Source organism: Pelobates fuscus, chromosome 2 (assembly GCF_036172605.1).
Source record: "Pelobates fuscus isolate aPelFus1 chromosome 2, aPelFus1.pri, whole genome shotgun sequence".
Taxonomy (NCBI): domain Eukaryota; kingdom Metazoa; phylum Chordata; class Amphibia; order Anura; family Pelobatidae; genus Pelobates; species Pelobates fuscus.
The window spans coordinates 36,959,514-36,970,190 of NC_086318.1; the positions used below are offsets into that span (position 1 = coordinate 36,959,514).

The 10,677-nt window shown below is 35.0% G+C and overlaps 1 protein-coding gene across 1 annotated transcript; it reads left to right on the forward strand.

Moving 5' to 3' along the window:
- The first annotated feature begins 272 nt into the window (after positions 1 to 272).
- LOC134585431 (cysteine-rich venom protein-like) lies at positions 273 to 8,200 on the forward strand. The gene is made up of 9 exons (XM_063440850.1): positions 273 to 321; positions 1,741 to 1,801; positions 2,609 to 2,728; positions 4,274 to 4,393; positions 5,595 to 5,685; positions 6,705 to 6,850; positions 7,401 to 7,495; positions 7,604 to 7,692; positions 7,969 to 8,200. The coding sequence occupies exons 2-9, from the start codon at positions 1,745 to 1,747 to the stop codon at positions 8,094 to 8,096; spliced, it is 846 nt and encodes a 281-aa protein (XP_063296920.1). The 5' UTR covers positions 273 to 321; positions 1,741 to 1,744; the 3' UTR covers positions 8,097 to 8,200.
- Positions 8,201 to 10,677: the final 2,477 nt, after the last annotated feature.

Below are 10,677 nucleotides of genomic sequence, written 5' to 3' on the forward strand. Positions count from 1 at the left end.
GATTGTCACGTATTGAACCTACTTAACACCTGGATAGTCAGCAAAAGAAAAGCAATGATTAATCATTGTACTTGCATAAATACAATGCACGTTCTGGTAACATATTGCTCACTCTTAATAGGAAATTTCCTGAAACATTTAACAAGAATGTGGTTTATATTACACTATGTTATAACAGATAATAGATGAGGAAAATACAATAAGGAAGCACCCCAAAAACTGGCTCTATATATACAGCTTCAGGATCCACTTAGTTTCTATTAACTTGATCTCTCTCTAGAAGCAACAAGCTGAAGTTTAAGGGTTTGCACTGATAACAAGGTAAGAATACTTTACATGCATATTGTTATTTAAGGCAGTGATGAAATTATGATTACAATATAGTAACAAATAATAACAAAAAAACCTGTTCAAATACCGTTGATACTGTGTCAATTTACATGTAGCCTTATTAATTGATTTTCTTTGGGGCAAACGACTCGTTTCAGATAGCGCGTTCTCTTCCAAAACATAACTAAAGGATGTACAGCCTTTATTTGAAGTATTTGATGAAGAACAAGATCATTAAATTAGGACAAAACTATTATTTTGTGTATATATTGCCATTTCAAAATACCCAATTCAAATATTTGCTGTTTACATAAATATTATTTTATAATATTTGGCAGAAGTTATGGGTTATAAACTTTGAGAGTGTTATCAGGATTATCATTTGTATTGCACTGTTGCAGAAGGCATATGTTGACTGCCCTCCTGATGGGTATTGGTGTGGATTGTGAATTGGGCTGATTCTCTAAATGGTATAATTTTCAAAATATCTACCTGCATATTGACTTTTGCATCTTTTAAGTATGGCATGCAAAGTTCCCAGAACATGTTTTCTTTAGAGCTACTGATTATTTAGCACTGTAACAGAAACATAAAAACATAGACTGTGACAACAGATGAGAACCATTCGGCCCATCTAGTCTGCCCAATTTTCTATATATTTTCATTGATCCTTGGCCCTATTTTATTTCTAGGATAGCCTTACTTTAACTGTACATTGCAGGAAGGGGAGATGAGACAATAATGTACATTGTACCTCTGGAAATTCATAGAGAGTGTTTAAAAAGCAGTAACGAAAAATTTATCTTTGGCTGCTTGTGACCTGCTTTGGAGGATTTTTTTTAAATCACAGGTTGCATAGAAGGCACTAAAAGATACTATAAGTTGCATATTAATTAGTCTTCTTTTAAAATCCACAGTTTCTTAAATTAACAAATTTGTCAGAAACAGCATACAACTATTTGGCTACAGTTGATATGAATGTGTGAGTCATGTTCTCATTTGTTCATTTTTAGCAAGCTCAGTACGAACAGTTTGATATTTTTTCTTTAACCCCTTAAGGACACATGACGGAAATATCCCTTCTATTCCAGAAGTTGTGTCTTTAAGGGGTTCAACACAAAAGTAGAGGTTTAATCAAATGTAATACAGATTATAGTTAATAGGTTTGGAAACTAGCTCTAACCTGTAAGTACAATTAAGCCAATGTTAAAAAATATATTTTTTTGAGATCCGATTTTATAAATAACTTACAGGAATGCAATGTAGTATCAAACTCTCTCATTGTACTATTTCCTGACGTTAAGGAGAAGGAACCATAAGTAATGGAAACTACCTTTCAACAAGGATATTTCTGGTTTTCGATTGTAGAAAAACTAACACTGATTAATTAAAACTCAATTTATATTTTAGGAAAATGCTGTTGATTGCGTTCCTGTGTCTCTCAACATTACTGCAACTGTCTGTTGCAAATGTAAGTAAAACACTATTCTTTTCAATCACACCCTGACCTTGTAACACCACAGACCTCCCATTAACATCCCATTCACAATCTCTGAATGAGAAAGTTTCCAACAAAACTTTAATATTTAATTATAAGTCTGTGACCTCTGGGATTGCACGCTAACTGGTCCAGGATTACTATTAAGCTGAGTGGGCAACTACATTCTGCTTGTGTGATAGAAGCATGGTCGGTTACTGCCTAGGCACTGCAGCTTCCACTGCTGCATTACTAGCAGTGAGTTCTATCAGTTATTACTAATGGGAAGGTAAGTATCTCCACTGTTCCAACCAGAGTGGAATCCCTCTGATATGGCTATAGAGGGCAATGCACAATGCATAACACCTGCTGTGGGGCTGAATTAAAAATGGGACCAAATACTTTTTTTTTTTTTTTTCATTTTTTTTTAATATTCCTTTTTCAAGTTCAGTAGGTAGACACATTTGCAAGTAACCATGCAAAGGCTAGTTACAAACAGTGTATGAGAAGTCTGTTGTCCTTCTCAAGGTCTAAGATTGAGTAGACACCATACTTCCTGTTTGAGTGAACAAAAATGGTTATTGAATGCCATTACTTTACTTCAATGTTCAATAAATTAAGAAAAATGTTGTCGAATGAGATGCTCGATAAATGTATCTTTTTAAACTCAATTTAGACTCTTTCCAAACTCAAAGTAATTCATTTTAAGCTCTCATTAGATTAGTTTCATTTCATTGTTTTCAAAGGTAAAATAAAGTAATACAAATTGTAAGATTAATTCAATGTTGCATTAATTTCAAGGATGAAGCCATACTACCAAATTGGCCATATAATCGAACAAACGTGAAGAGCCGAAGTGCATTACCCACAGAATCTACTGGGAGACCAATTACAATTCCTAAAGAAAACATTGACAAAATGGTGAGTATCAAAATGCTTACCACGTACAACATCATTACAGGATAATAGTCAGGAATTGGCCAGGGAATCAATATAGTGTACAAATTAGTCAAATTGGAAAAATCTACATCACGGCTATTTCCCGTTGAAGATATTTTGGCCTGACATTTTACACTCATTGGCCTATTTCAGACAATTCTTAACTGATACAATAACCTTGCTTATTCCCCAAATACTAGATTATAGTGAATTTCCAACTGTAGGCAAAAGTAGGCAAGTCATAATTAGTTGCATTTTGATGTTGTGCTAAAATAGCAAAGTAAGTTGTCCTACTAGGTGTATTATATGTCCTGCTCATTCACACATTCGTAGAGCTATATTCAAGAATTGTGGAAAAAAACACAATTCATAATATTTCAGGATTATTTACTAACATTTGATTTGGAATTAAAATAGAAGTCTACATTTTAGGCCAAACAAAATATGTAAAACTTTTGTATGAATTTTACCAGTTTGTTTACAATTACAATTAAAAAAAAAATACATTGGATATCTGACAAATCACCTTTAGCGAATTACCTTTATTGAACTAATTTAGAATATAATTTATATTGGTTAACTTTTGAATTAGAATGTATTAACCAGTACATGTAAATAATGGTCGTTTTTTATCTTTTTTGAACAGCTAATTGGAAACAAAAAATGGCATTAAATTTTTCTCACCCACCTACTGAACAAAAATGCACCTTTCCATAGAGCATTTTCTCTACAACTGTTATGCTAAAAAAAAAGCTATGTAGTGATAGACACAAAGTACTGGATGCTAAGCTTAAGTATCTGTTAAACCAGAAAATCCACATGTAATAAGAAAGGATTATATCACTTTGAAAATGTTTGTAATAGAACAAAAGTATAGGGTGTGGTTTCCCTTTCATTACATAAGCCATATTTACAGTATATTAAATAAAATGTAATGCATAGCTAAACTGACCAGAATGAATATCTTATTCACTACAACCTGTAAGTAGTTTTAATTATATTAAAAAAAAAAAAAAACTCTACAAAATATAATTGCTGTATAAAATATTTCATTTTGGATGCCTTAGGTATTATGTGAGAATAATTTACTTTATCACAGATAAATATTTGTTTATTGCTACAAAAGAAAATGTGTCATGTATTACGTAATTGGAATTTGGAACCAAATGGCAACGTTTCAAACCCTGAGGGCCTTTGTCAAGCTTCACAAAGGCCCTCAGGGGTCGAAACGTTGCCGTTTGGTTCCTGGTTCTAATAAAATTGCCTTTGCTTTGGAATTTGTTAGAGTGCCTGGATTATTTTATACATTTAAAATTTTACATTTGGTCCATTTTGGTACTGGGACTTGTCCATTGGAGCACCCTGGATTCCATGACAAAGGGTTTAGTGCACTTCCACTATCTATATTTGTATTAAATAATTAGCAGATTTTGGTTTTTATAGCATTAATTTCAGCTAACTTGTAGGCACTACAGATAACAAAAGATTTTGTTAAATTTTTTAAAAAAACTTTTAATTTTTTTACAGGCCAATGTACCGTTCTCTGCACTGTCAACAAGCAATGCCGATGTCAGGAAACTCATTATAGACACACATAATCACCTGAGAACATTAGTTAAACCATCTGCAAGCAACATGTTAAAAATGGTAAAAACATCTTGCATTTAACATATCTATTTTATCTGTCTATCTATAAATTATTATTTTTTTCTAACAAGCATGATAATATACAAATTCATGAAATGTATGAAAAGGAATACATCATATTATCGTTTTCTCTCCAAATCTTTTCTGAGCATATAATTTACAGAAAAATGGCTAAATTAATGGCATTTAATAAATTATTAGAAATAGCAGCTTTTGCTTTGGAGTGTAACTCCCTCTATTCTCCACAACATTGCCACAACGTGCACCTGGTTCAACTTATGATGACAACAACCAAGATACTAAAATATATTTTTACTTTGTCACTTGAAGAATCGTAATAATGAATGATGTTCTAAACTTGCATTAAACCAAACACAGTTGTTAAAGGGTTTCTCCAGGCACGATGACCACTTCAGTAATTTTAAGTGGTCGTGGTGCCTGGAATCAATATGGGCAGTAGCAAATTTGCAGAGTTTAACCCTTTTTCTGTCAAAGGTGTAACCCCATGTCTTTAGTCATCCCAGAACTCCTGGTGGGCTACTGTTCTATACAGGTACTCTCTGCCAGTCTGAATAGAGAAGGGATCAGCATCCATCTTCTGCAGCTTCGCAGAAGCTGGATGTATGTGAACAGAGCTAGAAGGACCCTCATTGCCTAGTGTAAGATACCAAAACATTTCGCAAAACATTTTATCCAATTACCGGGGAACTGGACCAGAGTATAGGGCAGGCTGTAGTCGTTATGATGTTTTAAGAAGAAGCATCTGTAAGTTGCTTTTTACATTATAATTAAGGTATATCTCTAATGTGTTGACATTAGTCAACCAAAGGTCTTCTCCTATTGGAGTTTGTCTCTAAACACCAAATCTCAGATTGCAAAATGTGGGCAAACGTAGCAGACTGGAAGAATAATCCAGTCACTTATTATCACAACTTGCATGTTTTTGTATATTGACTTTGACAACAAAATGGAGTTTAGTGAATCAGCCCTGATGGGTTCTCAAAAAGAAAATGTTGGTTGAAATCTTAGTTCAAAAATTGATATAGGAGACTGATAAAGGAGAATTGGAGAATCTCTGTTAATTGCATCAAACCCATCCACATTAATGGCACTTGATGTTTTCTTTCTGCAATGAAAATGAAAGATGTGGCCTTTCAGTATACTATCTCTATAACTGATTCTTGACTTGTTCTTGATCCAGGTGTGGAATGATGCTGCAGCTCAGACAGCAGCAAGGTATGCCAGCCAGTGCATCGCTGGTCATAGTGCTCCAAATCTCAGAACAATCCCAAGTAAGTGACAATATGTCTTCAGTTATAGACTGAATGTAATAAAGTCATCAGTGCTAGCAACTCTGATAAAAACAATGCAACCTTGAAGCAAATGATCATACATTTCCCTTATAGGGATTTAGAATATGTAGAAGCTCTGACTGGGAGTGAATTTCACACTCAGGCAGGAAACATTAAAGAATAAATTCCTTATGTTCATCAGACTTACCTCTGTCATTCACAAGGGATCAGGCTCTCAAGAAACACAATAGCAGTTAAGGCATGAATTAGCCATTCTTGGACTAACAAAATAGTATAAAAATAAACAATCATGATGCGCTATTAAGACCTAGAAATACTGACTTTTACAGCAGAACAAGATGACAATCCTACATAAAAAATACACAAAAATATTTTCAAAGTCTGTCATAACAAATGTCATCATCACTTTGAAAAATTAATTATGTATTTATAGCTTTGCTATATGAAGTGTCATATTCACATGCATACAGCAATAAAATCTAACTGTAACCATTTACATATTAGGGGATTCATGTAAACTGACATGCTGAGGTGGAAAACTGAGAATAAAATTATTTAATTCCATATTTTTCGGCTCAGATACCAACTCAACAAAAGTTACGAACATTTGATTTCCAGATAACCCATCTAAGAAAAGAGAGATAAATATGACAATATATATTCATGAGAACACATTTTATTAGTCATAGTTAACTAGATAAAATTAACCGGCGATCTGGGGTTAACTTTACCGCATGATGGACCTGGTCCGTCATTCGGCGTTAACTGCTTCCCTGCCATGACGGACCAGATCCGTCATCCGGCAGGAAGGGGTTAACTAGATAAAATTCTCCAAGTTTGATGTATCTTAAGTTTGGTCATTTGGGCCTGAAACGTAAAATTAATTTTGAAATCACTGTTCATTTCCTGACAATTCACAGAATAAAGCTGATTGTGCATGTGCGGATGCATTTAAGGATACAAAAAAAACTAAAAAAAAATGTCCTTGTGCATTTTAGATTTCAATTGTGGTGAAAATATATTTCTATCAACATTTAAAGCCTCTTGGGATGATGTGCTTAAATCATTTTATAGTGAAGTTGTTGATTTTATATATGGGTATGGACCAAGACTTCCAAATATACAGACTGGTCATTATTCACAGGTAAGTCCTACCATACAGAACATATATTCTGTGTTTAAAGTGTACATTAAATACAATAACATAAATATATACCTTTCAGTAGTGATATAGCATTGACTATGTTCACATTATACAGAGTTTTATAAGTGGGTGATGTATTCTAATGCAAGGTTGACCTGCAACAGTCACCCAGAACCTTGCCATAAAAACTCCTTGCGAAAGTCCATCATTTGGTAAATCTCTGTTCCTCTAATAAATCAAAGAAATGTAATTCCAGAGACCTTTCATATCCTTTGTAATATTATGGAGCTTATGAAATTACAAGGATAAGCCTGATGGGGTGCATTTTCCTAAACTATTAACATGATATTTGCCACCCAATGAGATACATATACTGCATATCGGCTAATTCTACAGGGACATATAGTAAAGTGGAGATAGTGGGAATGTCTTTTTTTTTACCACATTTAAACACATGTATTTTTTTACCACATTTAAACACATCTCTCTCATATTAAAAGCAGAACTGATTTAATTATGGACTTAATTCTAATATTTTATATTTTTACAGCTTACATGGGCCACTTCCTTTCAGGTTGGATGCGCTGTTGCCCAGTGCTCAAATGCTAAATACACATACAACTATGTCTGCCATTACTGTCCACCGTAAGTATGAATTAATAATTTCTGTTAGTAACATTTTTGTCTTTTGTTTATCTTTATAATCTCTCGGAAATAATCATGTTGACCAATTATTATTTATGATAATTTTAGAGGAAACTTCAATGGCGCAATTGGCTTCCCATACAAAGCTGGAAAGGCATGTGAAGATTGCCCATCATCATGTGAAAATGGCCTGTGCAGTAAGTAATGAAATGCAACTGGTTTTCCATCCATCATTTCACACATCCATCTATTTTCTCTCTCTCTCTCTCTCTCTCTCTGTTTTTATCTTTCTTTGTCTGATTTATCTGTCTATGCGTCTGTTTTTTTTGTCTTTTTTGTTTTCTTGTCAGTCTGTTTATACTAGAAGTTTTATAGTTCTCTGATGATATTATTATTCATCATGATATAAATTATTTTTTCATCTTTTTTTGCTGTTTTTTAAAATTAATTCTTTTTTTTTTTTTGTTTTCCAGCAAATCCTTGTCCCTTTCAGGACTGGTTTGCCAACTGCAAAGAATTTTATTTTGGACAAAAATGTGATGCAGACCTTGATAGAGATTGTCCTGCTACTTGCCGGTGCTCTAAAAATCAAATAAAATAGCACTCTAGTATTTTTCCAGTTGAAAAAGTGTAACATAATTTATTATGTATTGTTTATGTATGATGTTACATCAATTTTAATGTAAAAGAATATTATTTGCTACATGTCAGTATTATTATAATTAATTAATACAAAATATGGATTATATATATATTTTATATGTAATGTATATGTAATGTATATGTAATATTGTATCCATGTTACCTGTTAAAATATGCAACAATTTAAAATGTTTCCATCCTGTTTAAAGAAGCCCCAGTATATTTATTATTATTATTATTATTATTATTATTATTATTAATATTACTATTATTATCATTATTATTATCAGTAATTTCTGATTGAAAACATTTATTTTCAAATAGTTGTTCATATACATATATATGAAATTAAACATTTGATCATGCATATTTATTTTAATAAAAACTATCAAACTGATTATGTGATGTTTAGTGTATTTTACTTGCTCTAAATCATTGAAATTAATTTTGTAATTAACTAATACCTAATTTATAACAACGTTTTAAGGCAAAAAAAGGTAAATTTAGAAACTAGTGCTGAAAGAGGAATCACAATCTCTGTGCCTGTTGTTAAATAAATTCTCCCCATTCCACCTGTATTGCATCTATTGCAAATAATAGTGCATACTGTTACTCACAATGGGAGGCTAGTGATACCCTGAAAATGTCAGCCCATGCTCTCAACCAATCACCAGAATTAAAGTCACCACTTTACACATAGCTGCCAATCACAATAGGGAGAAGAGGGTGTGATAGGTAGCCAGGAACATAACAACTGTGTTAAACTATTTAAAACTTGTTAAATACAACTTTCTCCACTCCCTCTTGGGTAAGATCAACCAATATATACAGTGTGGACTTCTGCATTGTGGGGACTGTAACTTTATCCAATCTCCAACTTTAGACACGTCCAGGGCCGGACTGGGAGAAAAATTCGGCCCGGGCATTTTTTTATCACAGCGGCCCACTAATAAGGGGGCGGGGCAAAGAGGGTGTGTTTTGTCATCACTAATGACAAACATGCCCCCTCTCAAAGTGAGCATGTTGGTTCAATGATCTTCCAGGGCAGACCATGCGCAGAGCTCTGCTGAAGAGCTCTAGCATGAGAAAAGGGCCCTGTATTGTTCTGCACAGCGTAAGCAAATTTATTAACATGCTGCGCTGTGTTTCCTTGCAGCTTGTCTCTGGTGTCTCTATAAATGGATACCAGGAGACAAAAATGCCAGGAAAGAGTATTGTGCATGTGTTTGGAGCCTGCTTGTTGGATTGCGTGTGTGTAGAGTGAGCTGATTGTGGTGTGGTATTGTGTAATAAGGTCGGTTTTAGTTGTGTTGTGTTTCTGGTGTAATGTAATGCATATGTGGCTAGGGGCTGTAGAGAATGTGTGTATAGGGGATGTAGTAAGTGTGTGCATACAGGCTATAGTGTGTGTGTGTGTATAGGTAATGTAGTGTTTGTAGAGGTTGTAGAGAGTGTGTGTTCAGGGGTGTAGTATGTGTTTGTTTACAATTAATTTAGTGTGTTTATATGGGATCCAGAGTGTGTTTTTTAGGAATGTAGTGTGTGTGTCAAGATGGTGCAGTGAGTGTGTATACAGGAGTCTAGTGTGTGTTTGAAGGACCCAGAATGTATAGGAGATCTAGTGAGTGTGTAAGTATATATATATAACGGATAAGTATATATATATAACGGATTCAGAGTGTATAAAGGGATCTAGTGTGTATATGATCCAGAGTTGGGTAAGGGATCTAGTGTGTGTCTGGAACGTAATGTGTTTAGGAGTGCAGTATGTGTGTGAGGGGTGCTGTAGTGTGTGTATATATATATGCAGGGCCGGCACTAACATTAAGGCGAATAAGGCATTCGCCTAGGGCGCCGGCCTCTGGAGGGGCGCCCACTGGGAGGTTTCCTGGTGGGCTGCCCTGCTGCTGCCTGGGGCTGGTGTGCTGGGCGAGCGGCTTCTTAGCCACCCCCCAGCGCAGTCATTCAGCTGCTGGGCTCTCTCTGCAGCCACTTGCCTGCTCGGGAGCAGGATATGCTGTAACCCCAGCACCCGAGCAGAGCACTCAGCTTCCAGCAGGCAGGGGAAGCCGGACATGACTTGGTATCCCGGCTGCCCCCTGCGTGTGTACACCGGAAGCACTCTGAGGGGAGCAGGAAGCAGCATGTGCTCACAGTGCATGGCTCTCCTGCTCCCCCTCCAGGAACAGCACCAGCTACCTGCAGGCTGGACGCCTCTGCTCCATTCACAGCACTTATGAATGATCCATCTGAAGGTAAGGGGAACTGATTATGAGTATGAGTGTATGATGGTAAATTAGTCTGTGTTTATTGAATTGCTGTGTTTGTGGGTGTAAATAAATTGTGACTATATATAAAGTGGTATGAGTTTGTGCTTGAGTGACAATGTGTGTGTTAGTGAGAGTGTGTAAATGGATTGCTGCCTAGGGCATCAAGAAATTACTTGCACCTGTCCTGTATATATATATATATATATATATATATATATATTATAAATATGTTCGCAAGTATTGTGAGTGTGTGTGTGTCTTTGGTGCAGT